At 40.2% G+C, this 27,735-nt stretch overlaps 1 protein-coding gene across 1 annotated transcript; it reads right to left on the bottom strand.

Moving 5' to 3' along the window:
- Positions 1–18,071: 18,071 nt before the first annotated feature.
- LOC110982120 (somatostatin receptor type 2-like) lies at positions 18,072–27,500 on the bottom strand. Its single transcript, XM_022240312.2, has one exon. It carries the CDS (start codon positions 26,600–26,602, stop codon positions 25,298–25,300), a length of 1,305 nt encoding a protein of 434 aa, XP_022096004.2. The 5' UTR covers positions 26,603–27,500; the 3' UTR covers positions 18,072–25,297.
- Between the last annotated feature and the right edge of the window lie 235 nt (positions 27,501–27,735).

The following is a 27,735-nucleotide window of genomic DNA, read 5'->3' as shown; positions in this document are numbered from 1 at the left end:
AGAATAAAGACCATTACTTCAACCAGAATCATTCTACAGATTTCCATGAATGGCGAAAACGTTCATTTTAAAAAAATTCAACCACTGGCCTAGGTTTACACCCTCTCCCCACAGAAAAAAAGTAGGCCTATGCAGGTCTACCCACAGGACAACCCGTCAACGCAATTAGGCCCAGGAACTACGGCATTGATTTTCTATTCAATTTGAGCGAAGGGAGAAGCCAAGAAATTACAAAAGGGGGGCCTTAACGAAATTACTCGTGTAGATGGCGCGGTGTGCCTCGATATTCACCTCGTCATTGCTTACAACGCGCCCGTCGCAGGTTGCGCCCTGTACTCTCCGGCAGAGATCCGGCGCTTCCCCCCGTCTTGTAATCACCACCAGTTTGTACTTGCATTATTCCGTCGGCTCCTTTTACAACAATCGATGCAGTTTATCCAGTGTAGACTTGAGAACAACCGCAAATAAAAAGAGGGAATGCGGTCAGCAATTGCATTTGAATAAACCTATTACGGACTAGCGATGTGATACACGTCAAGATGGCGAAGAAAACACACAAGAAAAGGGTAGAAAACGATTTGCATAAAAAGCGGTAAGCGCTGTCATTTGCATATCGAGATTCAATAACCTATAAGTAAAGGACAAGCCATGAAAATATTAGATCGACATTCAGTGAAGCTCTTATTAAAACACACATCACACATGGTGAGCAATATTGCTAGTAGGAGTACGTTCTCGTTTCTCTGTGTATAGACACTGGTTTCATTTTTTTTCTTGCAGTGACTTGATTTCAATGCTGCAAATAGTATTGATATTAAAATACTACTAGGAAAAAGAACAGAAATCACCCCAAGAATAACTGCGAGGCTAGCTGTAGTTTAATTCGCAATCAGTTTTAAATTTCAGTGCTGACACAACCCCCGGCATGCACATGCGTGCGTGACGTATAACAATCGGGACATCGTGCTTTCGTTCAGCAGATTTGGCAAACTGATTATACTGCAATGGAAATAAACATAACAGTTTGAAACGCGGTATATCGTAAATCGAATTTATCTTGAACATTTCGATCACAAACGTCCAGTATTTGTCTGTGGTTTACATTGATCATCGAGTAAAGAAGAAAGCATCGCAGACAAGTCTTAGTACCTAACGTAACGAGTGTATCTATACAATAGGATATTAAGCCTTACTAGTTGGCCTTGACAGAAGCCCCAATTCAGTACCGAAGATTAACATCTGAAATCGAATACCTGCTCTGTGGTGCTGTGTCCTTCATAAAAATTAATTCCCCTGGAAGGCATATTTGTAACAACCCCTTCCTACCTACTCCTGTTTGCGCCACCATCTCGGTCATGTTTCATTTGACAAACTTTTAATTTTAGGCGGTCCAGAAGCAATCAACAGTCGTCATACCTTATTTCCCTGACTGAGCTTTCCAAAGTTTAGGTCGCACTGCACTGAACGTAGTGCTTAATTTGAGCTTTTTGTTTTGTGTCCCCCAGGTCTCATAATTGGAATTGCGGCCATACAGGTCACTGAACACCAGAAAGAGAGATAGGGAGAGGGGGAAGTGGGAGAGATGGGGAGGGGGAGTGTGTGATAATTGAAAAACAAACCCACAGGTTTGATTTCAGAAACCTTTTGACCAAGAGCGAGACTATTTCAAAGGTAGTGTGTATAAAAAGTGCTTACTTATAGTTCATTTAAGCGAAATCAAAGCTCAGTCCTAAGCAGCTTGCAAGCCAATGTCCCTCCCATCCCATGACCTGTTCCCCACTCATCTCAACTGGCCATGCCTTTGAACTAGCCACAGGTGACAAGTGGCATGTCTGATGGAAATGACAGCTAGTGGCGACTTGTGGCCAGACGGTACACACCTGGGTGATGTGAAACGTAATAACCCCAAAATGTACAAGGCCAAATATCATGTCTTCATCAAAAACGTACTCTCCATTTATTGCCAGCTATATTTTTCATAAAATAAGCCCTTGCTGTCTGACTTCCAGGCACATTCTGGACGCACAAATTCGATAGGTCTCCATCCACATGAGAGGACTTCACTTCAGCCGAGTGCAACCACCAGTAATACCACCCAGTTGGCTGTCGTGAGTACAGTGACCAGTGTATTTCTGACAGGCCCCGCGGGTAACTCGCCATGCCATGAGCAACGGGCTAGGAATAGAGGCCAGCCTCTCGATCCCATCTTTGCTTTCCCTCTTTAACAGTCTTGGAAGAAGCCAGTGACAGCCCCCTCCTTCGCCAACGCCAGTAGGCAAGGTGGCCTACCCGTGACATGTGCAAGGGCATCCGAATTAACCGAGCAGTCCGAAGGTGGGCAGTCTAATACAGAGAAGGAATCCAGAAGGCATTTTTTTCTAGGCTAACGGCAAGGGTAGTTAATGTTTTTATTGTTTTTATGTTGTAGGAAACTGGGTCAAACAGAGCCTGGGAGCAAGTATTGTGCAATGAAAATCAGTTCGCAGAACCTGACTTGTCTATCTGTTGGCCACAACAGTTTGCAAGGCCAAGTTTCTTTTACTCGTAGAGTGGCAGTGGATCATCTCTTTTATTCTGGAAGAAAAATATTTAAGGAACTACAGATCGGTGTAGTTGAGGATGTACACATGTACTTGTAGCTACTAATGCGATGCAGTACACGTAGTCACCTTTATTACACATGTGCTCGGATGTATAATTTTGAAAAAAAAATAGTACTATTACTGTTTTCCACATGTATTCCATAACGTATAGTATGAAAAATAAACCTGAACCTGGAATTTTACTGTCAGATTTTTTTCTTTTTCCTTCATCATTATGGAGATTTCACGCAGCTATAGATGACAGTGACTCGCTGTGCAATTTTCGGCTATGTCAACGGGGGAAGGGGTGATATGAGGAACAAAAGGATACATAGCTGTATTTTGCTATGGCAAACTTACATGTGCGACCAATCTAGAATATATTATATATTATATCTAGAATTAGAATGTTTGGTTTATCCATAGCCAGTCAATTTTACTACTAAGCACTATTTCGCTGTGGATTTGCGCGAATTTGTGAGAAAATCTAGCAAAATCTCATACTGGACGCAAACAACCTCCAGTCGGTTCAGTCGTCTTTGCTACTCCTCCATCAACGTTGTCGAGAGTCAGATGTTAGGGCCAAAGTCAGCATGGCATTGGATAGCTTTGACCATTGAAACTAGAACTTTACATTTTTGAAAGAGTTTACATAGTAAGATTCATATTCAACAGAATGTTTTAAACACGGTTTTGGTGTAATGTAGCTGATTTAACAAATCACAGCTCCTACGATAGACAAGGATTTTTACTGCAAACTGCCAACTCTTGAAAAGTAGAAACACTACAATATAAGCGTTATAAGTTAAATATACGCTCTGGTTTTTCTCTGTCATTAAATCCATTTTAGACCTAAAATTTGGGAAGGAAATTAAATAACGTTTTCAAAGCTGACCCTTTCTAACAGAAATACAAACTAAGAAAGAAAAAAAAAGGAAAAAATAAACGTTCCATCCTCGGATACCCTTCGTATGGTATTTGCAAACCAGCCAGACCAATTATGACCCCCCCCCCTTTTTGAAACCATGATCATACTACATAATTCCGCTTAAGTTATAATGTATTTTCTGGAGTAGATTATTGCATTACCAGAAGGTTATGTGGAATATTTTTTACGGTTTATTATTAGCCAGGAATGACAATGTTGCTTGCTTGCTTATAGATTCTTTGAAAATAAAATTCTAAAATTTATACAAGCTAATTACAGTTTAACGTCGACTTTAAGATGAAAAACAGATATTTAAAAGTGTCATTTAAGTTTAACAAAATGATAACCTCAATTTTTCACGGTTTCAGGATTGTCGATATTTGTAAATAGGTTTGTTTGAACCTCACGCTCTTAAACTGGCGTATGTTATAAGTAACAAATACTGCTTACTTTTAAAGCTTGAGCAACCCAAATGACTCTAGCACATACAGTTTAACGACAAGCCTGAACGGCGCCCTCACTGGGAAGGGGTTCTGTAATGCGCTCATAACCATTCAAACTCCACTGAGGAGTAACAGGCAGATCACTTATTTCCACTGTAAACAATACAAACATTTGTATCACAAAATTAGTACAGATCTTACTTGACTTTGCACCGCGACTTTTGTAACACAATTCCTCATCAGTAGCCACTGGTCTCGTTTTACCCAGAAACTTAATCAAACGATCGGCTTGCTTTCTTTGAATTATTCAGCTTGATGCTTGATTAGTCGGAGGCACCAACCGAGAGTCTTTCTCCAGATCTGTTAATTACAACCAGTAAATTGTGAGTCTTGCAGCTTCTCGAGTGACAACGGGCATTGGCGGACTTTTTATGGAGGGCAGCGTAGTAAGTGACCTTGTCGTCAGGGTACCCTGACTGTAAATTACCGTAGTCGCGTGTGTCATCACACCTGGCCGTTACTATTCACGAAACATCGAAAATGTCAACATTTCTAGGGGCAAGCACGATAAGTATGTGGAAGTACACAATCCCCTAACATTGTGACATTAACTTAGAAGGGGTATGCTTGTATGGAATGTCGCTTTCCAGGCTGAGTATATCTCCGTGCATTGTCATTGTATTTCCACAAAAAAGTCTATCAATTGTATTTCACTGGTCGGCACTGGTCAGACGAAGGTTAGCCTAATTGGGATGAACATCCAGCCACCACTCCTAATCCCAAGCGGCACACAATACATGACTTGACACTTATGCTCGGAGGGAGAAATAATCATTTTTCTCCAGTCTAATAAACAATAACACTAAAACAAACAAACAAACAAACAAACACCCCAACAAACAAACAAACAAACAAACAAAAAAACAAAAATGTACTTGCTGACAGTTATGGAAGTCAGTTGTGGACCGCAAAAAAAAACTGATATCAACAAATATTATGAAAGCAAAACACAGATTAAGTTATTGTCTATTGATGATGTGCCTTGTGACATATCATCCAAGCGATGTTCGTGTATTCTATTTGGGAGAAACACTTAGCCTCTTGTCTGAACGCTGCAGTCATCATGTACTAACGCTACACCAAAAATAACAATGTTATGTTATCATTAATTTTATCGGTGGTTCCTCCGACAAACATGAATCTGGTATGCCTTGCACATTTGAAATAGATACCACTTAACCAAAAACAAGTTTCCAAACTGGTACGAGATCTTTATGGTCATATGCACCTGTCGACAAACTAGTCTGCGTGGAGTAGAAAGAAATTAGCTATATAGTTAGCTAACTAACACTTGGTACAAACAGGCCATTCTGTCCGACATTCCGCATTAATATAAAGGTTGGCCAGACGTACGCAAGGGACAAGTCAATTTACAGTAGATGAGAAGTTTAGGCACCAGGCAATTCTACAGTCAGGATGTTATGGTCAGATGAGCCTTGGAACACATGATATTTAGCAATAGAAATTCAATTTATATACGTTTAAATAACTCTGTTATATGACAGAAATCTTCCACGTATTTTAACACAGCTTACTTTGCCATTGGCACGAACAAAAAACGTTCAGTGAAAACCACCCTTTCAACAGAGAACATGACCATAATTTCCTCCATAATATTAGCCTAATAAGTTTGGTTTAAACCGAAAAGGCTACTTTGTGTAAACAAAATAGAAAGAAGAGAGAAAAACAGAAAAAAGAAAGCATTGCTTTCATCAGCCAAACGGAGTTTATAAGTATACAATACCAAAACACAAGCCTGGAGAGCAGCATGAGGAAAAGACATCAGAGTCAGCGCGATACTTCAATGTCGAATGCTCCCTAATCTAGCGGCAAATGGTTTTGACACTGTATATGACGTGCTTGAAAAAAAAATCATTTTGTCATGTCATATGACACGGTACTGCTTTTCTATTTTGTTCCATAATTGCCGCGCATCTGGAGAATAGATTGCAAGCGCTTTGTGGCAACCTTTAAGCACAAATGAAAGCAGAGGTTCTGAACGTAAAAAAAAAGAAAACTTTCGGTAAATTCAAGGGTGACTTCAAAGAGTCAGGTCTGCGACTTCCTCACCTTCCACAACCAATGGCCTGGGGCGAATCGGAGATTGGCTTGGTGAATATTCACCTGGGTTTTGTGTAGCTTCATGCACTGATGTATTCTGCATACTCTCTTAGGAGCTGGAGCTCCTATCATAGGCATTTTAAAACAGAGTAATCTTGGTCTTTTCACTGGGTGCTGACAAAACTATTCTGACACAGAAAACTCGCCAAAATCTTCTTGGAAATGAACAGCCAACTGGATCTCCCTTTGTTCGTGAAAATCAAAATATTGAAACGGCTTAAAAGTAAATGATACGAGGTGACTGGTGTTACATGAACGTTAGTCCGTATACTCGTGGTATATATTTGCTTTTGTAAAAGTTGCTTGACAACACAAGCAAAATGTTAGGTTTAACCCGAGTAAAAACGACAAAAGCATCAATGGTGTTGCTTGATCTGCACGGACATATTGGGAGGATGTATTTTGGTCCAATAAACATTTTTCGGTTATGTTCTGTTAAAATTAAAAAAAGATACAAATACTTATAAAAAATCAACATTACACCTGCTGTAATGTGCACTTTTTTCCCCAGAAAAACAGGAACAGGTTTAGAAAAGTTCCAGTCTTAAATATGTGGTATTTTGTCCCTGTCATTGCCTCTCATGTCAGGTTTTTTTTCCAATCGTTTCCAGAGCGATATAAATATGATACATTTATGTTAACTTACACAGGACTCCACTTAAATTTCAGGCTTTAATTAGGTTGGTTAACCTTGTAATTCAGGCATTCCTCCCTGACCGTCCAGAATCCTCCAGAACTCTCGAAACCTTCCTGGAGTTTTTGCTCAAGATCGACTGGAGGAGGGGAGGTTGAGGTGTTTAATTTTAACCCAAGAATTTCTATCCCAACGTTTTGTTTTCCATAAATCAGTTTTATCCCGATGCTTATCCATTGATGTGGAGCTATTTATCAGTGTCGACCCCAACCCCGGCACGTTGCAAAATACAACTTCTTCTCTTGCAAATCAAAACAAAATCCTCCAGTATATGAGCGATGAGCCTGTATGCTTTACGATCAATTCCAATCCCAGTCTCCTAATTATCGGACAGAAGATAAGGTTTCAACTCCCTAGATCGTCTCCCAGCGTTGAGTTGTGTCCTCATCAAGCCCAGTTGCTCCCTCAGTAGGTAGGAAAAGATGGGGTGGTCATTTCGGCGACCGTTTACCTAACCTAGAGTGATAATTCTAATACTGAAGAGAATTTGTTTTTTACCTTATGAATTAGATTGTGTGTTGCACCATTTTTTTCCTTTTACTAATTGCTTTGCCCCCAACAATAGCCGTGTTAAAGTGGAGTGCCCAAATGTACGTATTGTGCCTTTATTAAAAGCAATGTTTTACTTTTCATTTTTTTTAGCATTTTCATCTTGAGGTTGGAGTCATTCATACTGTCATTAAAGTGATAATCCTTGTCGATGTGCTATAGGCTCAGTTGTGCTTACCTTGACAACTTTGTGTGGCTCTGACGACAACAAAACATAATTCTGATTACATGACAGTTGTAAACGCTTGTTTTGTTTTTCCTTTTTAAAGTTTTCTACCGTGATCTCTTCACAATTTATAGAAATTGTATGAAGTGCATAAACATAAAACATGCTCTATTTTTTCTAGCAGAATTTTGCAGAGTGAGGATAGTTTCAGTGTGCTACACAGACCTAAAGAAATCAGCTGATGCTCTCAAATAACTTTGGAAAGATGCCCCATATTGGCGTTGCTGTTGACAACCACTCGCTATACCATCCTGGCCATCAATACTTAATCACTTGTGAATAACGGTACAGGGTTTCATCGCCTGTTTGATCCGGGGTGCAAAATCAGCTCTGTGGTTCTCTCTGATCAAAACATGTTGTGGAAAACGTGGGCAGAACGACACGCTGCTAGGCGGACAAGGGGTCCATAAAAGTGTTTTGCAGTCCACGGTTCAAAGCGAGAAAGAGACAAGCAAATATCAGTAGGCGGCTTAGGAATTTTTTTTTAACTCGTTTCCGTTCCGGTAAAAAACAAACATCCAGTGGGACGACCATTTGAATTTTGCATGAAACGTGCATTTGGGGAATTGAGAAGGGATTCTATACCGGTTAAAATCTGATCTGGTTTCCTTAACAACTGAAAGTGCAGTGAACTAATTAAAAGTAGAACAGGTATGTACAACACACTTGCACCATTAACTGCGTGGACGAAATATGCAAAATGAGTCCTGCGTAAAAGTGTTTGAAACTTCCTTTATACCACCAAGCATGCATTCTACGAAAAGTCTGTGAGGCTTGATGAACACATAGCTCTGGCCAGAGATATACTGATAAAGGACATGAAATATGCAAATCAGGCACATTACTACCACTAGTTGGCGAGTTGCTTAAATCTATGACGTAATAATACAAATCTCCATGCGCAGGCAACTATGAGCACGTAGGCTACACGCCGTTTCTGTACTAGTATAGTTTGGCATTAAGTGCCGAACGTACTAAAAGACAAGGAATTGTTATTTTCCAACCTCAGGACACTGAAAACTTTACTTAGTTTCGAGAAAAGCGCGCTAAAGTATCGGACCAAGGCTGTAATACGGTTTTGATTGACCTTCATCGGGCTACACTGCCAAAAGTGTTGACGGCCACGCTTGGGAAAGGTCCATTCAATACTGCGGGCTCAACTCGAGTCCCAAGTGCCAACTGACGTGTGTGAACGGTATACATGAAGTTTTACATCTTGTATAATGTACAGGATGGAGAAGTGCTGAATCCCGGCCCGCGTCTGCCTCTTGCGCTTCATCTGCATGGTTTTCAAATAAGTTACTCGGATTGACTCGAGCATATACTGTTGAACTGACCTCCGTGACCTGTGGTTGGAATCGAATCTGGTCACTTCCCTACATCGAGGAGTTCCAAGCACTTGGGGTTAATAAAGAAATAATGCACCATCCTTGTGCATCCGCAATCCAACCCAACCCAACCCAAACTATCCACCTCCCAGACATCATCATTCCCAGCCTCCGTCGGTCTCTTGAGAAAATTTGTGTGCCTGAGACGTCTGCGGTGCCAAAGGTTTGATCTCCATTGGAAGCAAAATGGCGTTATGTGGAGCTTCTTTGACAGGGCACCTCAAACCAGGATAATAAGCGGCAGCAGCTTCCCGGCTGTGAGTGCGTAAAGATGCTGATCGTACATCCAAAAACATTCTTACACCTGAGGTTGGGACAATTTGTAAAACGTGAACCATACTCAAACTGACCCAACAGGACCTATTTTTTTGGGGGGGGGGTACATGTCTAGAGATCCTGCACACCTTGCCAAGCCATGCTGGCAGATCACACGAAAACATAAACAAAACATTTGTTCCTCTGGGACACATACGTTAGTAGAAAGAGTTCAGATAAGACCACGGACTCTGTAGCTACATGTTTAAACTTCAAAAGGAGCACAGGATTACGAAATCATAACTGCACTTTTCATTATAAGCATTGCTAAAACAACTTTTGTATAGACAATTACCGGCTAATTTCAGCATAACACGCATTCAAATTTGTGCAGTCTGTTAATAATGGGGCTTCCTTCTCCCTATCATCATGTTTAATTTCAGTTTCGCGCACACACATTTTTTACCTTACCATTCAGGCTTGTGTTTCTATTTCGCTTATGGGCTATCAAAACCACATTTTCACCGTTCTGAAGTTTTAACCCCACCTGCCTTTTTTTAAACTTTGGACTAATCAAATTTGAAAGTAATCGAACAGTACAGGATCTTTTATCCGCGCGTGCTTTTCTTTTTGTGTCAATGGAATATCTATTCCACACTCTGAGTGTTCAATTTAGATGTTATATATTGATTGTTGGAGTTGCTTCAGTCATATCGGATTACACTGTAAGTTGTTCTGCATGGTATTCAAGTTCTATAATTTGATGTGAATAAATCCTTTTGTATCGATCTTTGGTTTGTGTCTACGCCTGTCTCTTGAGTACAAGGAAATCAATTTAAGTTTTGTTTTCACCCTTTATTGTAAATACAGAACAATAGCCTAAATATGTATAGAATTATCCAGGCCATTTTAAATTAAAACTTACTAAAAACATATTAAAATACACTACGGTCATTATTAAAACATGAAAAGAAGTCAGCAAATACGAGTCAGAATGTGTTAAACAGCACAAAAAGAATTTGATTTCACATATGCAAGAAATGTTCGCCATTGATTACATTGAATTCTCGATGAACCCTTAAGGCCATTGGCGAATTCGAATGAACGGAACAACTGTTCGAATTATGGTGAACGTATATCTTAACTAAAAATGATCACGACATCGAATGACCTCTTTTGGTTTTCGAATGCTCCATGAAAGAAAATTCATGTAAAACTATTTTAAATAGGTTTCATGTTAAATTGAACAACGTTTGCTGAAATTAGCCCAGAAAAAATATATTATTCTGGTTCAAATAATGATTTCTGTTTAATTAAACTATACAGGCACGCGTTGCTAATAAGCCACCCCGGCAGATTAAACTAGAAAACTTGCAACAAAAGAATTAAACTTTTTTCAGGATATTAATAAACTTTCACATGCAAAACCTCGTAAGAAATTGATCCAGTATTTCCAATAGATCATTTTAAGAAATGCCGGGGCGGGAAACAAAATGGAGAAGAAACCCTAACCTAAGGTGAAAATGTTTATTTCTAAAATAATGAAAAACTAGCAGAACAGCAGGAAATAAGGTTCTCAAGTTGGGTGTCCATTTGATGTCGCTAAAAGAGGAATGATTTTGTCGACAGAACACATGGCCTGGCTCCTCAGCAAAAATCATTAAAAACAATTTTCTTGCCTTGAACCAAACGGTCTTAATGTTTCATCAAAGGTTTAGTTGCATTGAAATCACTCAATAGAGGGGGATATCTTTTCGGTCATTTTAAAGTTAGCCTCTTCCGATAGGAGGATTAGTTTTTTAGCAGCGACGTGCAGTGCCATCGGCATGATCAGTGGCTTATCCGGGGAAATATTACAATCTTTGTTTTTCGGATTGTACATTATCATGCTGTTCATTTTACCCTCGGCTGGCCCTACTCAGCAACAGTTGTAGTTGGCGATATGCAAGTCCATCTAGCTTGCTTGGCTCTTGGGTATTGGCATTGTGTTAAATTAAAACATACTGCTACGCTTGTACTCTTAAAAGGGGGTTAAAATTATAGTTCTACAGGGTTTTACCTCATCTTGAGGAAGAAAATTTTCCTCTAAGATATGAGATGTTCAGCTACATGTATACAAGCAATAAAACGAGGATGACGTCGAAAATAAAGTGAACATTTTGTAAGTAGTGCCGACATTTAAATAAACTGAAAAACATGAAACAAAAGGAATAATATTTTGAGTTGAGAGAAAATGGAAAGTTCTCGTCATTGCAGAATAATAGAAGTCATGGGGAACACTTGAATCCCGGATACGTAAATGATGCATCTTGGCGGAAGGGCTTGTCTTTTAGCCCTGCTCCCGTCGTCAAAGGCCTTACCGTTTGAGACATCCGTGTCTCCGCTTAGTCTGTGACAAGCCATTCAATTGAACACCGGAGAGTTGTTTCCCGCTTCCAGCTTCACATTCAAATAACCCAACTGCTCCGATAAATCGGCCGTGAATACGCAGGCACACAAAAGTCGGCCTCAAACAGCTCAGACGTATCCATCTCGGCGCTTAAAATTACTTTGTTCTAATGAAAACATTTTTTCGGGGGTGAAAACTGTGTCGGCCTGGCGTCAACCAGTTCTCAGCAAAGTGTTGTCTTCCTGACGATACGCCTAGATAAAATTATCAATACATCATTACAGGATCCCCTGCAGAAGAAAAAGACAGAAGAACCTCGATAAAGATGTTTGAGAGTCAATCGAGAAAATGAAGTAATCTCTGCTCTTGGGAAGTTGATAACATTTTTGAAGAAACTCGGTATTAGTAAATTTATAAGTAAGTTTCATAAGGAAAAGCTAACACCTGTGCCCGTTGTGAACGATTCAATACTGTTTTCCGTTCCATTTGTGGTTCGTGTCCAACACACTTATCCTCATTTGCCCACGTTGATATGACTGATATGAAAACTAAAGTAGCATCAGCCACTTTACGAACATTTAGTATGCTTCATTTCGTTTGGTGTATTTTTATTCTGATATTTACAAAAAGGCTTTTTGCCCGAGTTCCAAGATATTCAACAAAACAACAACAACAAAAAGAACAAAATAAATGCTGGATTTAATTGACGCGTCTCTCCATGGAATAAAAGCAATATAACCGTAAATACATCTTAGCTCTTAATTTTTTAAAGTAGAGTAGAGTAAAGTCAAAATTGTTGACAAAACGGGAATACCTCTCCACCCGCCAAATTGCAGGCCTCTGGGTGCATGATATGACTGTTCAAACATTGACCCTTTAGTGCAGAACAGTAGGGGCTTCCGAAGCTCTATGGCGTTTTCTTCTTCTCCTCGCAGATTGCAGTGAAAATAAAATGTTTTTAATTTCTGCGCATCCCTATCGCTCGAATGGTAAACTTGGGTTCGGTGTCGAGTTGCAGAAAGCTGAAATGCCAATGGGTAAACCAATACACAAGATATTGGCAGATTGCGATACGCAACAAATTGCGTTGAAAGGAGCGTGCTTAACCTCGCAATCCCCCCTGCACGATTATACTTTTGAAGGCCGAACTTTTTTTGATGGCAGGCTTTTAAACTAATAGGAGTGCAGTTGCTGCTCCGAGTGGAATGGCAAAACTCCCAAAGTTCGTCCAGTTTATTCTCTCTTTTAAACCGGATTCCTAGAAAGCATCATCTTATTTCCTATCTACTGTTGATGTTTTCACAATGATCATTTACAATGAATTTCTCGCAGGTACTAAATAACTTGAAGATCTTCAAATCCACAAAAGGAGACAATCTTTGGCCAAGTCTTTTCAGCTCGTGTTATATGAATGGATCTACTTCGTTACTGTGGCAACAAATCAAACCTGCTTGAGCAAAAGTGTGCAAAAAACAAATAATTTGTCAATTTATGAAAGTGTATTTTCTGTGGAATTACCAAACGCTTTTGGCTGAATTGTTTAAATTCATATAGTTTTACATTAATCAAAATAGTGTTATTTCATTGTATGATCTTTACCAATTGTATTTTCAATTTACATAATTACTTCATCAGAAACAGATGTGTTATTTTTCAGGTGATTAGAAGATTTTCATTGAGAAAATTCAGTAAATAATGTGGAAGAGTGACAACAGACAAAGTAAGTGCCTGGAAGACCCACGTATCTAACTGCTTATCAAAAACTCCAATAATAGTAGGATGCAGTCAACAGTCAATAATAAAACGTCATTTAAAAGCGAACTATTTAAAAAGGCGTTACTTTTCAAACAGGTTCGATGAAGATACACTTGAAAGTTTTGGGGGTTCATTTGTCCATAGTGCTCTTGGTTTGATCGATAAGAAAGGGGCAGGCACACATAAAAGACAAACAGGGATATCGAATGGCATCTTCAATGACCAAAGGGCCTGGACATCGGGAGTCGATCGATTGCCTCGAAATGTCGACCGACGAGGAACTTTGTGCTTCCCACAAACCATTTCAGAGGGATCATCGGATCCAGCTTTTCTTGGACGCCGTACCTTTTGTCAACACGGCGGCTGTTTTGACTGAAAATACGCCAATACGCTGTTTTTCAGATACCTGTATTAGAGATGCAACAAAATATCTTTGGCATGCCCAGCATCGCGTAACCAGGGGAACTCGCGGAAGACCTCTCAACGCACGCTCTAGTCTCTGCCAAAGGGAACAAAAAATAATTTTCCACTCTAATAAAGCAGTTATCAATGCCAGACTCCATGTGGGTCTCCAATGGGCTGAGATATACACTGTCAGCTGCGAGATTAAACTGAAGGACAGACCCCTAAAAAATATTATTTTTAAAATCTTCATAGAGCCATCACAAAAGTAATTATTTTGGGCAGCTGCAGCGGCATATTTGATATGCCTTCGTTTTCAATAAAAGGTGAAGAATTACATTTTCATGATATGAATTTCATTATAAGCAAACTAATCAACGTTAAAATGTAAGAAAGAAACAATTAAAATGTGAAAACATTAAACATATACAATCTGCAACATAACAAATTGAATTTATTTCTTTAAAAAATGGAACACGGGCAATGTCTACTTTCGGTTATGACTTGCGCGTTGTTATAAATCGCTCAAAAATCATTTCATGAGTACAGCATCTTTTCAACACTTTCAATAGAATTTTTCACTAGTGGATGGAAAAGATGGTACTTAATGGCAACATGGAAGGCAGGATACATCTTAATGTTCAGCACTAAAGACCCCTCTGGTACAACGACCAAGGCTGCAAACAACCCTTGAGTAAATTGCATTGCCCAGGCTCTCAATGAACGTTTAGCCAAGCGAAAAGACATACATTTTTAGAAAAAAGTAGAACAGATTTTATTTTAGCAAAATTAGTTTTTGATTCATAATCTTACTTTCGTTAATCGAAATAGCAGACACAAACGTCTGCCTCTCCATAAAACAGTATCTGAATTCGTTTTTGTTTTGTTTGTTTGGTTTTTTTTTTTGGTCATTGATTCAACTTTTTATTTAAGCAAAATGAACAGCTGGAATTAAATCGTTTGTCATAATTTGAGTTTATATACCGTTAACCAGTTGCTTCAGGGCAAAGTTGTGTGTGTTTTTCTTCGTCACACGTGGCTCGAAGTAGGAAGCTGAAGTTATGCGTGGCGGACAAGCAGTTACGAGCACAATTTACTTCAATCTCGTCATGTCAAAGCCTGTAGAGCACATAATTGGGATACCACATTCACCTGTATTTTTGGCGCCAATACCTTGGCGTATCAACCACGCAAGCTATCATGAATAGCCACCAGAGAATTAAAGTGGAAGGTGGCGCAGGATGGCACGATTAAATCCTAAATATGGTGACACTTATTGCAGCCTTTTTCCTACCCAAGTGGGTTCGTGTCTTTGGAGTGACACTTCAAACCGTGAGCGAGACGTTAAAAACAGGATACATTTTTCTGTAAAGAGGATCACAAAAATCTGAAGAGTTAAGCTAACATTGAGAAACGTTTGTAAACATTTTGGGCTGGAAAGACAGGCTGGTGTTTAGCAAACTGTATGGGCGTTTTTAATAGCTTTAATTGCTCGATACTTCACCCTGATGCTATGAGGTAAATGCAACGAAAAAATCATACTTTAGTAGATAAAATACTGGCACTAACATATTTGTTTTTTTTAAAGACGAAATATGAATTTGTTTAGTTTTCACCCTTCTATATAAATCATATATTGCAATATGAATACGTTCAACTTTATTGTTTTGTTTATTTTGGCAAGTTTGTTTCATAACCTTCCATTGACTTGTCAATGTAATTCATAGTTTGGTCATCTAATCTATGATATGCGGCTTTGTCCTTTGATATAATGTATTTTCTCATGTGTTAAGTGATTAGAATAAACGTTGTGGCGTCTTCTGTCTTGACAGATTCAGAGAAACCAATTCACTGGCCATCAGGGAAAGATAGTCATACCCGAGGAAAGGACACATTTAACACCGTGTCTTTCCTCTTTATCCCGTTTATAATAGCACCAATATTTAGCCTCAAGGATGAAAAAGGCCTGAAAGGGTAAATAAAGATTATTGTCTGTAATTGTCCCCAACAAAAAAGAGTTCCAAAGAAAATATGGTTCTGGCTCAGGGATATATCCTTAGGAAATACCGTAGTCTAACTTTAAAAAAGTGTTATTGGCTTCGGTACCATCGTAGAAGTTAATATCAATGGAGTTGTGCGATTCTGAGAACCATTTGCTTCAGCTCTGTTCGTCTAATTACATAAAGCATTGAAGCCATTATGTTGCGGTATGAAAAATATTCTCTTTTCTTGAACACTCGTGCTCCCATGAATCACAAGGTCTAATCGCAAACTGTTGCTTATTTCGAAACATGAGCCATGAGAAAAAAAACTGGATCCGTACTGTTCAACCATCAGCATACAAGGATATTGATTCGTTTGTCGCCGGCCCCGACACCGATCGTTGGCACTACAGGCGTCCCTGTCCAGCAATTACTTCGCGCCGAAACCATAGTGATTGCTCCATTGTAAATTGGGTAAAGTTCCCTCTAGCCTTGCGCCTGCGGATGGCTGAATTTCATGAGCTCAGCGTCAATTCGCACAAAAGTTTCAATTTGACCGAAGTGGAAAGCCCCCTTGCACGTGCAATCAATGTAACGGCTCCACGAACAGTCTCTTTGTGAAGTGAAAGGTTTATTTCAAGAACTCAGGGATTACCCATCTGACTCGAGAATAGAAGTGGTTCTGACTCTCCTTTTGTCTTTTTAATGTATTTATGTATTAAGAAGAATGATTGGTGTTAAGCGTGTAAATAGACGGCACGACGTCTAATAAATCGATGCTAATAAATGCTGTTAAGGTTTATGAAGTTTCATCACGTCAACAGAAGACATGAGAAGAGGTGAAAAATGGGTGCAGATGGAATAAAAAGAAAAGAAGTAAATAATTTTACGAACGTTAAATCAAGGGCATTCGACGGGGCTGGGCAAGCCACAAAACTGGACCGCAGTAGGTGTACCTTAAGGGCAATTATTGGCTACCCATTTTTATTTGAAAACAGGACAATCCCTTTGAACATTTCCAACAAACTTATAATTACCAGATCACCTTTCTTGCGCTCAGATGAGATATTCGAAATTACAAACGAAAATTCATGTTAACTTTATTGTGCAGCTGAAAAAATGAGTTTTCAAAGTGAGACCACAACCGTAATTATAGCAAAACTAGTCAGACACCCTTCTCATACCTGGGCGTGCAGTGAATAAAGAACATTTCAACAGCATAGTCAGAAATGGCGATCTCTTAATTATAGCCACTTTTACGTGGTGGTGTGACTAAAGTTGGCGTGACACAAGTTCGCATGTTTGTATTGTACGACGTTATTGACCAAATTCTGATAGTTTATTAAATTCAGAGAAGGCATCTTGACCCAGCAAAGTCTGCAAATTGGATCCTAAGTATGCTTCCTTTGATATCCTTAATTAATAGTAATACTGAGTCAGACAAGATTATGACAGGTCAAATCGCTTTCTCAAAAGGCAATCAAAGATGTCGGTCCTCCTCTCTGAAACGCCAGGGACCAAAATTGCAAAATGTTCACGGCGGTTTTTCGCGGGTATTTTGCTGGTCGCATCTACTCAGAGAGCACCAAGCACCTTTAACTAGATCCTAACGATATCCCTTCAGTTCAAATGACAGACAACGTCTCCATAATTGAAGTGGAAATATGAATTAAGTGTCTTCTCCGAGACAGAAAAAAATGAACAAGAATAGTGGTTGAACACGAATTCTCCATACCAGCTGAGATATTGAATGAATTATGCCATCCATGGATAATGGCACGCAATGTTTGACAAAAGCCTACAGGGGAAAGCCCGGAATACAAACCGCTCGTCTATACTGGACTATCTTGATGAGACAGGGTTATCGTGGAGAGATGAAGCATTTGACATTCCGGCGCAAAGAGGGAGAAAAATCGCATACACTCCAGGCCGAGTTCAAAGGGCTCGGTTAAAGTGCTTACTTCTTTTTCATTATGTATTACTGGTCGCTTTTGTAAGGCAGCGCCGCATGGCGCTGAGACATATGTAAACCCAAACTTTATATTTATTGACCCAAGATCTGAACACACGATGGTTGTGATATTTGTCACTGTTATGTGTTAGTTGTCGTTTTTTGCATATATTTAAAGAAATGCCAGGCGTGTTTTAAAAATATCAATAGAGAAGATTAATCAATGGCTTCTGAATATGATAATTACCATTGCCCCTTAACCCAATCAACGAATTCAAACTGACAAACAAGTGGCGAAGCCACAAATGCTAACTAACAACCCAACAAATGAAATCTGCCAAAAGGGTGACAACAGTCGCAATCATTTCACTTTAATCGACGTTACTGCGAAATTACATGATACACTGCTAATACTTCACACTGAAGATGGGATGCAGATCTTTTTGAAAAGAGTACTCTCTCAACAAGCGATCAGCATGGACTAGCTGCTTGCATTTTGCTGCAGGCCTAGGGGGATAATGACCTCAACTCGGCGGCTAGGCCTGCAGAGCTTTTGCACTCAAGCGAAACCAAGGGCATAATGTTCTATGGAAATGTTGACCAGTGATCCATATCTGCCGAGTACTTGTATCCCAGATGAGAAGCATCTCTTGTCATTTTAACACACTTTGGCCAGCATTCATGTGATCTTCTTTTATGACAGAATTTGCTATATAAGTCATCTAAACAAAAGACTGGGAATTTGGTCACTCTTTTTCCATTCTCATTCGTGAGTGCCATATGAAACATGTCGACAGTATCGAAGCTGGAGAGAAAATGTTATACACTACGTCAATTTGTACATGTTGTTTGCTTCACTTACATTGTTACGCTATATCATATACAACAACTACAATGTGAATATCCTGACAAAAATTCCACAACTATAATTCCATGAAACAGCACCATGTGCATTAACACTACAATCAAAGGCATTAACGCGATGTGTGATAATGTACAATATACAAACTGGCATTTCTACTGATTTGCATTGAAACTATATGGGATATATACCTTTTACATACAAATATAAAGACTATTTAAAAGAAAGCAATATAGATCCTTTAAATTTTACTCTTATCTTAAAATACTTCAGTTTTTAATAACAGAGTGTACTTTATTATCGTCCTGTGTATTACATTTTAATAAATACCCAAGCTGTGAAATTCCTATATATGGTATTGGGATATAATTGCAGCCTACGAGAAACAATCTTAATCTACCTATAATCGCGTATGACATTTTCACGGATTCCCTTCCAACACTTAGTCTTAATGTTTCATCTGCAGGGCAAGTCAATGGCGTATCCAGTTCTTCGGTCCAGGGCAGGGGGTACAAAGACTTGGGGGGGGGGCTGGGGAAGAAAAAGAATGTTCATTTTTTATCTGTAAAAACGAATCCTCTGAAGAAAGAAAGGTGGTAGTACTGCTTTCGGTTCCTATCAACCCCCCCCCGCTGAATACGCCACTGCAGTAAGTCCTCTGCCGCACTATTAGGCTAAAAGCTAAATTCCTGTTCTCTAAGGTGGTGACTAAATATACCTATTCACGGTTCTACAGAGTAAGAGAAGCTTTATGAGACTTCTGGTCACTCTAATTAAGGCTAGAATATTAACCACAAATACCACCCGATCCGACTACCCACCACTACTTATAAGTGAGGCCTGCGCAGCAAATAGCCGGCAAGAACTGTGATGCTAATATATTATCGTATAATTGAATAGGGTAGGAAAACTTATAAGTGAGGTCGCACTAATAAGTTTGCCTACTCTATTGCATTGTGCTGTATTTTGCTGCACAGGCCTCACATACAAGTAGCGGCGGTAGTCGGATAGGGTGTAAATACATATACACAAGTACAATTATATACGTACCGCAGAAGTCCATCTCTTAATACATTACTGAAACACATTCACAGAAATAACAGCCTTATATACGTTTTAAGGAAGGAAATTTTATTCAAATTGAGCAAAACTATTTTCTACACCTTTTTAACTGTTCATTTCTGACAAGACAAAATATTAAACATACACTGGTGCCTTTCATACGTGCTTATTCCACAAGTAATGATTTCCTGTGCATCGTTATTTCAAAAATTTACTAAGGAATCTTTAAGCTAAGTCTCTTTTAAGTCTCTACCAGTTTATAATCACTTCACTTGATTTCTAATTGCAAGTTGACCTCAGATTTACAAAGTGATTAGTAATGCAGACATTTTGTAAGAAGCTGCCCTTGATACACGATTCGTTATTGGTGCGTAATTTCTACATAGCTACCAAATTATGGACACAAATGTCCAGGCCTACGTTTTGACCATAGTGCAGCTAACGAGGTGCAGTCTTATAAAAGTTACAAACTGCATCATACGGTGAATGTCTTCATATCTTGCTCAAGGGCTCCCCCACTGTCTGAAAACTGCAGTGCCATACATACGATTCCATATCAGATACCAAGGGGTACACACTTATCTTCTACGGGTTTGGCAGCACGGTACATGCGGAAATAAGAGTTCTGTTAGCATCTCAAATCGCCTCTTCTAATCACTGGACATCGTAGGATCCAATTTCACTCCAGGATAACGTGACAATATCCTCACGATACTGGAATAGTTACAATATACACACTCCGATAGTTCCAGTGTTGTCGAGATGACAGAAAATTAATACGACAGCCCTTACATCCAAACACCATGTGCGCAGCGTTTCCTGGACCTGTCAATACCACACTTATGATTCTGCGTACTCTGTGTTTAGTTACACTCTCAGCAGAAAACAATACATTTACAGTGGTAGTTACAAGTGCAAGTGCAAAAGAAAAAAAATTCTTAACATTTTACTGTTTGGCGCTTTCTAGATTCGTAGGTCTGAATCGAACCGTGGCTTCTCACCAGCTGACAGCTGTTCAGGCACCGAACAACCCATCTTAAAGGATTTAAATGTTCCCTAGAGCCCGTATTGGTTAACTTTTAAGGATGTATCTGTACCACTTACTTGCGTATTTGTACTTTGGCCGACCACGCAGCAAGCAATTTAAGCAAGCGGTTGAAGAAATATATCAGAAAGCACTGACCGATTAGTTGGTGAGATGAGCTGTTCATACGGGGTTTCGCGCACTACATCGCCATATTAAAACTTCAAAAACAGAAATGTGCACGCAATCAAAACAGTACGATTGGGGAAATATAAATGCATACTCTGCACGTTCAATCTGAACAATCGTCGCCATGGATCAGGCCAAAAACAGTGATGCAGCACTGTGTTACCTAAATGATGCCAACCCACATTTACCTGCATAAGCACACAGGCAAGGATTCCCTAATCATAATTCCGTTGACTTCAGATAGAAACCAAGGACTCGTTTAGCAAGTAGATCATGTAAATCTCTTTTTCTGTTGTGACGTGTGAACTGATAGGCCTATGTGCGCACAACAAAATTAATACTATCATTTTTGCCTAAAAATAGATAAAACGCGACTTTAACTAAGTTAAGGTGAATACAAATAATTATTTTAACAGTTTGATCAATCAACTAACTTTCAATTAAAGGCAAGCCACCTGACCGTGCAAAGCTATTGCCAGTCGAGTGGTGACAACTCCACGCAGCTTTTCAATATCACGGTTGCCTCCTATTAAGTAAACACACACCAACGTAACACCCCAGTCTGCCACGCTATACAGTGATTCCGTGCTGGAAATACAGCAAGCAACGAGAGAGGTGGCTCAAAGGTGACATTTTGCAATTATGCTCTCCTTATTCTCCGGGGTAGTGAGGCCTGAAAAGGTCCTCCCCCAAACAACGAATATCAGGTCATGATTTCGACCACCCTCGCCTTCTTAAGACACAAAATTAATTCAGTAATATCCTTTCCTCATAATTTCATACAATTTGTGCCCTAATGTTCAGTCTTACATATTCTGTTCTAAAATGTAAGTTTGTTTCAGAATACTTTTAGGTCCTTTTTCTGGTCCCTTTCTGTCAGCATCTTTTATGACAATGGGTAAACAGCTGATGCTTGGGTCTGTAGGAATCAACAGCACTCGTCTCGCACATATACATAAACCTCCTTATGCAAAAGAGGGGGAAAGATTTCACATGGAGGTATAGGGAGACCATAAGTGCGTTTCCCCTAATCTTTTCCAAGCACTAGACAGTTCCATCAGGTGCCAGATAGTGACGGAAAAGAGATCTGCCTCCCCATTTGTACGCACCGTAACTCTTTTAGGGTCCGACTGCGATTGCACATCACTGTTGGGGATTACAGTGCCATTAAATGCCTCCCCCGGTAGAAGGGCCAGATACGGAATTCCACTCGGGGTCGAGCTTTAAGTGTGTAACGCCAGCCGGTGCCTGTTACTTAAAAAGCATGAAACAAAACTGCTTCCAGGAAGTGAACAGAGAAGAGTTTGTGAAGCAGTGTCAGACAAGGTCATTGTCTTCAAGATGACTCTGCAATCCACATTTGTATTAATTGGAAGAATGAGCGTTCTTAAGTAAGTGCAGGGAGTAACCAAAAAATCACTGGCTTTTTCAATCAAAAGCAACTTCGGGTCCTCCTCGTCTTTTGGGCCTCCGTGTCATAGTAAACGAGTTTGGTGGATATTCGACACTCTGGATGTGTCACTGGATTAGTAATTTGAGCGACTCCCTCTCAAATTTCGACCAAGATATAATAAAACCCATATCTATAATGGAACAGCGTTGCCCCCAATATGCTTTACGGCCTAAGTGCGGTGCTTTAAGACGCATGGAGCCTGCTCCGTGCGCATATTAGATATTATACAGTCCATCCATTGTCATCGCCAAATAAATGATGATTATGCAGGTAGTTTAGCATGGGACTAAAATTACTCTTGCTTAGTTTCTGAGGTACAAGCCAATATAGCATGTTATAATACACTGGCACACTCAACATGCATTCAAGAGAGATTTGATTTAAATTCAGACATGTGCCTGCGTATGCAAATGAAATCCTGTAACTATATAGGGACGTCCATCAACATAAGCTTGCTGTGTAAACTAGAACAGGCAGCGTTTAACTGTAAATACGTCTTAATTACATAGTGGCCAGACGCTCAGCCCAACCCAACATTGCAATCATTTCATTGCATGTGATACGTTGAAGTAAATGCACACACACTAATGAATGACACGAATTGTACAGGCTAATTGGCTGTGTTTAGCAGACGGCTTTTCTCGTTACATGCCGCGCAACCATGCAACATTACAGAAACCGCTAGTTTGACCAATACGTTTGGTACCGATAGCTCACCACTGTGTAAAGGATAATATATTACGTGGATGCAGCGTTCTTTTAAACTGAGAAAAATTACTTTGATTCAAGGTAATTTTCTCCTTCTGTCTAACCAACATCCTTGCACACTTTCTTGCAAAATGCGTTTACATGGGGGTAATAGGAGCAGAAGTGGAAAAAAAATCTCAGTATAAACGCTTGCATTTACGCAGACAGCTACACAGGGCTACACCTCGACTATACAATTCTGCAATAAATCTCACCTTCTTCCTTTTTTATTCACTAGGTTTCGAGTGACCGAGATAAGAGAGTAGATATCTAATGCAATTGCACGTACAAACGTGCAGGCATGCAAAAGTAAACAGCCAACTTGCAACGCTCCTCTTTTTACCGCTCTGTGTGGGAGGGGGCACATATACATAGAATGTTACTCCCAAGGTTTAGATAAGCCCCAAACATAAGAAGACACTCTGTCCGTTGATCTAGGCCAGTTGAGGATATTCAAAATGGCCCGTTGAACGGATCGTGTGCAATTTCTAGCTCATGTGTACATTTTGCCCTGGCAAGAAAATTGGCAATTGTGGGTTTTTCTTGAAAGTTTTCACTAAACGGACAGTCTGTGAGTCAGAGCGCACATTTAAGTAAAGATTGGCCTGTGTTTCACACCGTTCAATGAGTTTATCCGTAGTCGTTTGGCACTCAAATAACGAAAGTTCAGAAGACTTGTTTATACTTTTAAAAATCCTTAGTACTGCAGATATATATATTGTAAAACATGACCATTATAAATGCGTATTTGTATTAAATGTAAACATGTAACCATTTCAAATTTAAACAACTTTTCGGAAATAAACGCGTTTCTGTGTTCAAAAAGAGTTATCACCCAGCGAACATGTGTTTTTGTTGTTATTTACACCCAAATGCGTCATTGTGTCTAAATTTAACAACACATAACCATGTATATTTTTAAAAAATCAACACGAAAACATGTTTAGCTTTGGACTATTACCATCACAACACGTTTATACAGTGTCACCAGAAATGGGTTCAATAGACGTTGAAACATTACCATTTGTTTTTAGGGTGTAGCATTAAACAAAATATATTTCAAATCAAATTTCGATGAGTAGATCAGAAAAACATATCAGGCGCTGTAAATGGAAAAGAAATGGCAGTTACTCCGTTTGCCAATTCTCTGACCTAAAACACTAACCATTTTCCCATGAGATGTTTGTTTTCAATAGACCATAATTTATCCTAACATTGAGGACGTTACGATGACAAAATACTGGAATTTTGGTATATAAATCAAGCCATGCATAACACTAGACAGTAATGCTGGCTGAAGAAAATACACAAAACAATCTTTTATCTCTTCAAACTGGAGCAGAAATGCCAGTTGAAGTTTTCTGGATAGATGACCTGGACCCGAAATGCCGACATGTCATTGTGGTTGGATTGTTATCAAAACCGCTCGTGGCCGATCAAGCTGATCAATGGTTAAGCATTATTTTAAAAACACCCAAGATGGGGAATTCTGTCATATTATTTTAGGCTACACGGACGCAAGTAGCCAGACAGTCAGGTTGATTCATTCGTGCGTTGGTTATTTTGGGCGCTTCCAAACTAGCACCACTGTACACTTCTGGGCTGCAGTTTCCAAATATTTGTTACCCGAGTGCACAAAGAAACTCGGCCACGCGCAATGAATTACACTGTCGTGGGATAAGAGTTCTGGACTACAGCAAACTTGAAATGTGACATTTCCGTCCATCTATCAAGTATGAATACTGTGCTGTTAACATCAATGTGTATAAATTATGTGGATATGTAACAGTTTACACAGACAAACTATACAGGGTGTGCATGTCAGACCTTTTCTCGCGTTTTTTTTCGCCCCTTTACCATGCATAGACCTATAGATCATAATATACAATGTAGGCCTAAGTACACAACGGGCCCTGAACTATTTTGATACATGAACAACAAATGGCACCACAAAAAGAAAATAAGCAATAAGCAAGTTACTTTGGTGCTGGGATCAACTGAATTGACATAAAGATACATAGAAATTTCTGTACAAAGGAGCTGAATAGTCACGACATCAAGTTGAATAGTCTCTCTGGTCTGACCGAAGCTGGATAACATTTATACTGCGCAAGTCAAAATGTTGGTGTGTTATACTCACTCGCCCGTATTGGTATTCAGTATCGTGAATGAAACTGGCTACCTCACACTGTTCTATCAATCCATTTTGTTTACAGGATTAAAGTGATCGTCAAGCTATTCTTTGTTGCAGGCGGGGTGCGAGTTGTTGTTGGAAAAGGTGTATGTCTGGACGTATATGTTCGGTGGTGTGTCTACGAACGATGTGTCGTCAGTTGCGGCGTTGCAGGCCGTGGTGGGGCTGGTCATGGTATCCTGCTGTACGGAATGAAGTCGGAGGGTGCCCCCTCGGATGTACGTGCTACTCTCCCGGTTGGATTTGTATCGGTCCAGCTTGCTGTCCTCGGGTGAGGTGCAACATGGGCACAGATCCATCAAGTTCTTTTTGAAGTTCTCCCCAATAAAGGTGTATATGATCGGGTTGAAACAACTGTTGGTATAGCACCACAAGGAACTTATATTGAAGGCCACTGCTAGGGCGTGGCTAATTTCCTCGCTGAAAAAATGCACGAGCGACACGACGTTGAACGGCAACCAGCATGCCACGAAAACCAAGATGACAGACAACGTCAAAATCAGGACCCGCTTAGAGGCACGCTGGGCGGTGCCAGTCCCGTCGGAACGGATGCGAAGTTTACTCCCAAGAATCTTGATCAGCAGGGTGGAGTAACACAGGATGATGATCACCAAGGGTATGAGAAACGCCACTAAGAACATGTACATGATGTAGAAGAATCCGTCGTCCCATGGTGGAGACTCGACGGAACAGGAGGTGAAATTCTCCATCCAAGGGTTATCTTTGGCATTCATAAAGTACCAGGTGGGGGTGCTCAAGACGAACGAGACTAGGAACACGATCCCGCATGCTATACGGGCTGTCTTTTTGGTGCGATATCGCATGGAGGACAGCGGATACACCACAGCTAGGTACCGGTCTGCACTCATTATTGTCAGTATGTTGACAGACGCAAACTGGTTCAAGCCGTCTACTATGCCGGAAAACTTGCACAAGATTTGACCGAAAGGCCAGTTGTTGGTGGAGATTTGGTACGCCTGCAGCGGCAGGCAAAGGACAAACATGAAGTCCACAAGAGCCAGGCTTAAGATGTATACATTAGGTATGGTCCGCATGTTTGGGTATTTTAGAAGTACTATAATGACGAGCCCGTTACCAACAACGCCCGTGACGAACACCAGAGTGTATACGATTGGAATCACGTATCTCTGAAACACTAAGTTAGATTGCGGTCCTCCCTCTTCATCCGTACTGAGCGTCCCATTCAAGTCGCCATGCGAGGTGAATGATCCATTGTCGATACTCTCATCGATGCTCCCCGGGTAAGGAGTGGAGGCCAAGAGAGAATACATTTCCGATGAGGAGGAGTAGGAAGCTGGATATGAGAGGGAATTGTCTCCGATCATCCTAACACAATTCGGCTAGTTTATGCCAGGGGTGTGCGGCTCTAAAGAAGTTACTGGGTCGAGCGAACCCAACTTTTTTCCGTGCCGTTAACAAACACCACTCGGTTTCCCTAATGCTTCCGAAGTGTTGTTCAGGAGACGTCGATCCTGTATTTTTTAAGGGACACCCGACGTTAAAACCTTCAGAGTCTGAATGCAGCTTCACTACTTCTCTTGTTAGCAACCCTCTCCTGACTAAGCGATCCACTGAGCGCTGCTGATATACTATTAACTACTGCGCCCGAAAAGACAAATCACTTCGATGAACGTCAACGGAGCACTGCAAAAATGTCATCAGTATCGGCACCGCCAATCACCATCGACGAGACGGTTGGCATCGAGACACAGGGCGCCACCAGGCAGACCCGCCAACAGCTCAGACATGCAATAGATATATCGCTCACACCGCCAGGATAAGACTCCGTCAATTAAAACCACACTGCGCACCTTTTCCTACTCCCTAAGCAAATGGACTTCGTGGGGTTTTCTGGCTGCGTGAGCAGGAAAGAATCGACTCCGGGAGCGGAAATCGAATTATCGAAAGCGAATCACCCAAGCCAATATCGTCGGTCTTATGATAATTGGAATTATGCAAAGAAGACAATGATGGGATATCGACCAGGAGCGCCAAGCGTACGGTGCGTCTCCATATTAACGAGTGCATTTTTACATTGGATCTCTACATCAGGTATATACATTTTGTGGTCTTAAATCTGGTGATCCAGACGAAATGCAAACGTAATTGCGACAAAGTCATTAATAACTGGTCGCCAATTTATTTTTGTCTACAAACATATTCATCATCGGTATACGTTACAAATGACCACATAAAAAGGGTATGTATACTCAGGGAAACAAACAAGAAAAATAAAAACTGAACCTTAGTTAATTTAACTAAGAAAATCACCATGTGCTGCACAAGTGATTATGCATATACGGAAGTCACGTGATAGCTCTTACCATTCCTCGGTTGCCACGGACGCCAAATACAATTAGTGTGGTTTATTTTTATGAGCAGCTGGTAACAGTGGACCGGGCGACAACATTTTAGCTGAAGAGCTCCACATGTCATTAATACTGTGGCAGCTTTTTAA

The sequence above is a fragment of the Acanthaster planci genome, linkage group LG05, assembly GCF_054643075.1.
Source record: "Acanthaster planci isolate LZ-2023a linkage group LG05, COTS_SCS, whole genome shotgun sequence".
Taxonomy (NCBI): Eukaryota; Metazoa; Echinodermata; class Asteroidea; order Valvatida; family Acanthasteridae; genus Acanthaster; species Acanthaster planci.
This window is presented reverse-complemented; position numbering and strand designations above follow the sequence as displayed.

Bases quoted from the DNA above. Each gene is read 5' to 3' on its own strand.
- LOC110982120 (XM_022240312.2), bottom strand. From the start codon at position 26,602: ATGATCGGAGACAATTCCCTCTCATATCCAGCTTCCTACTCCTCCTCA.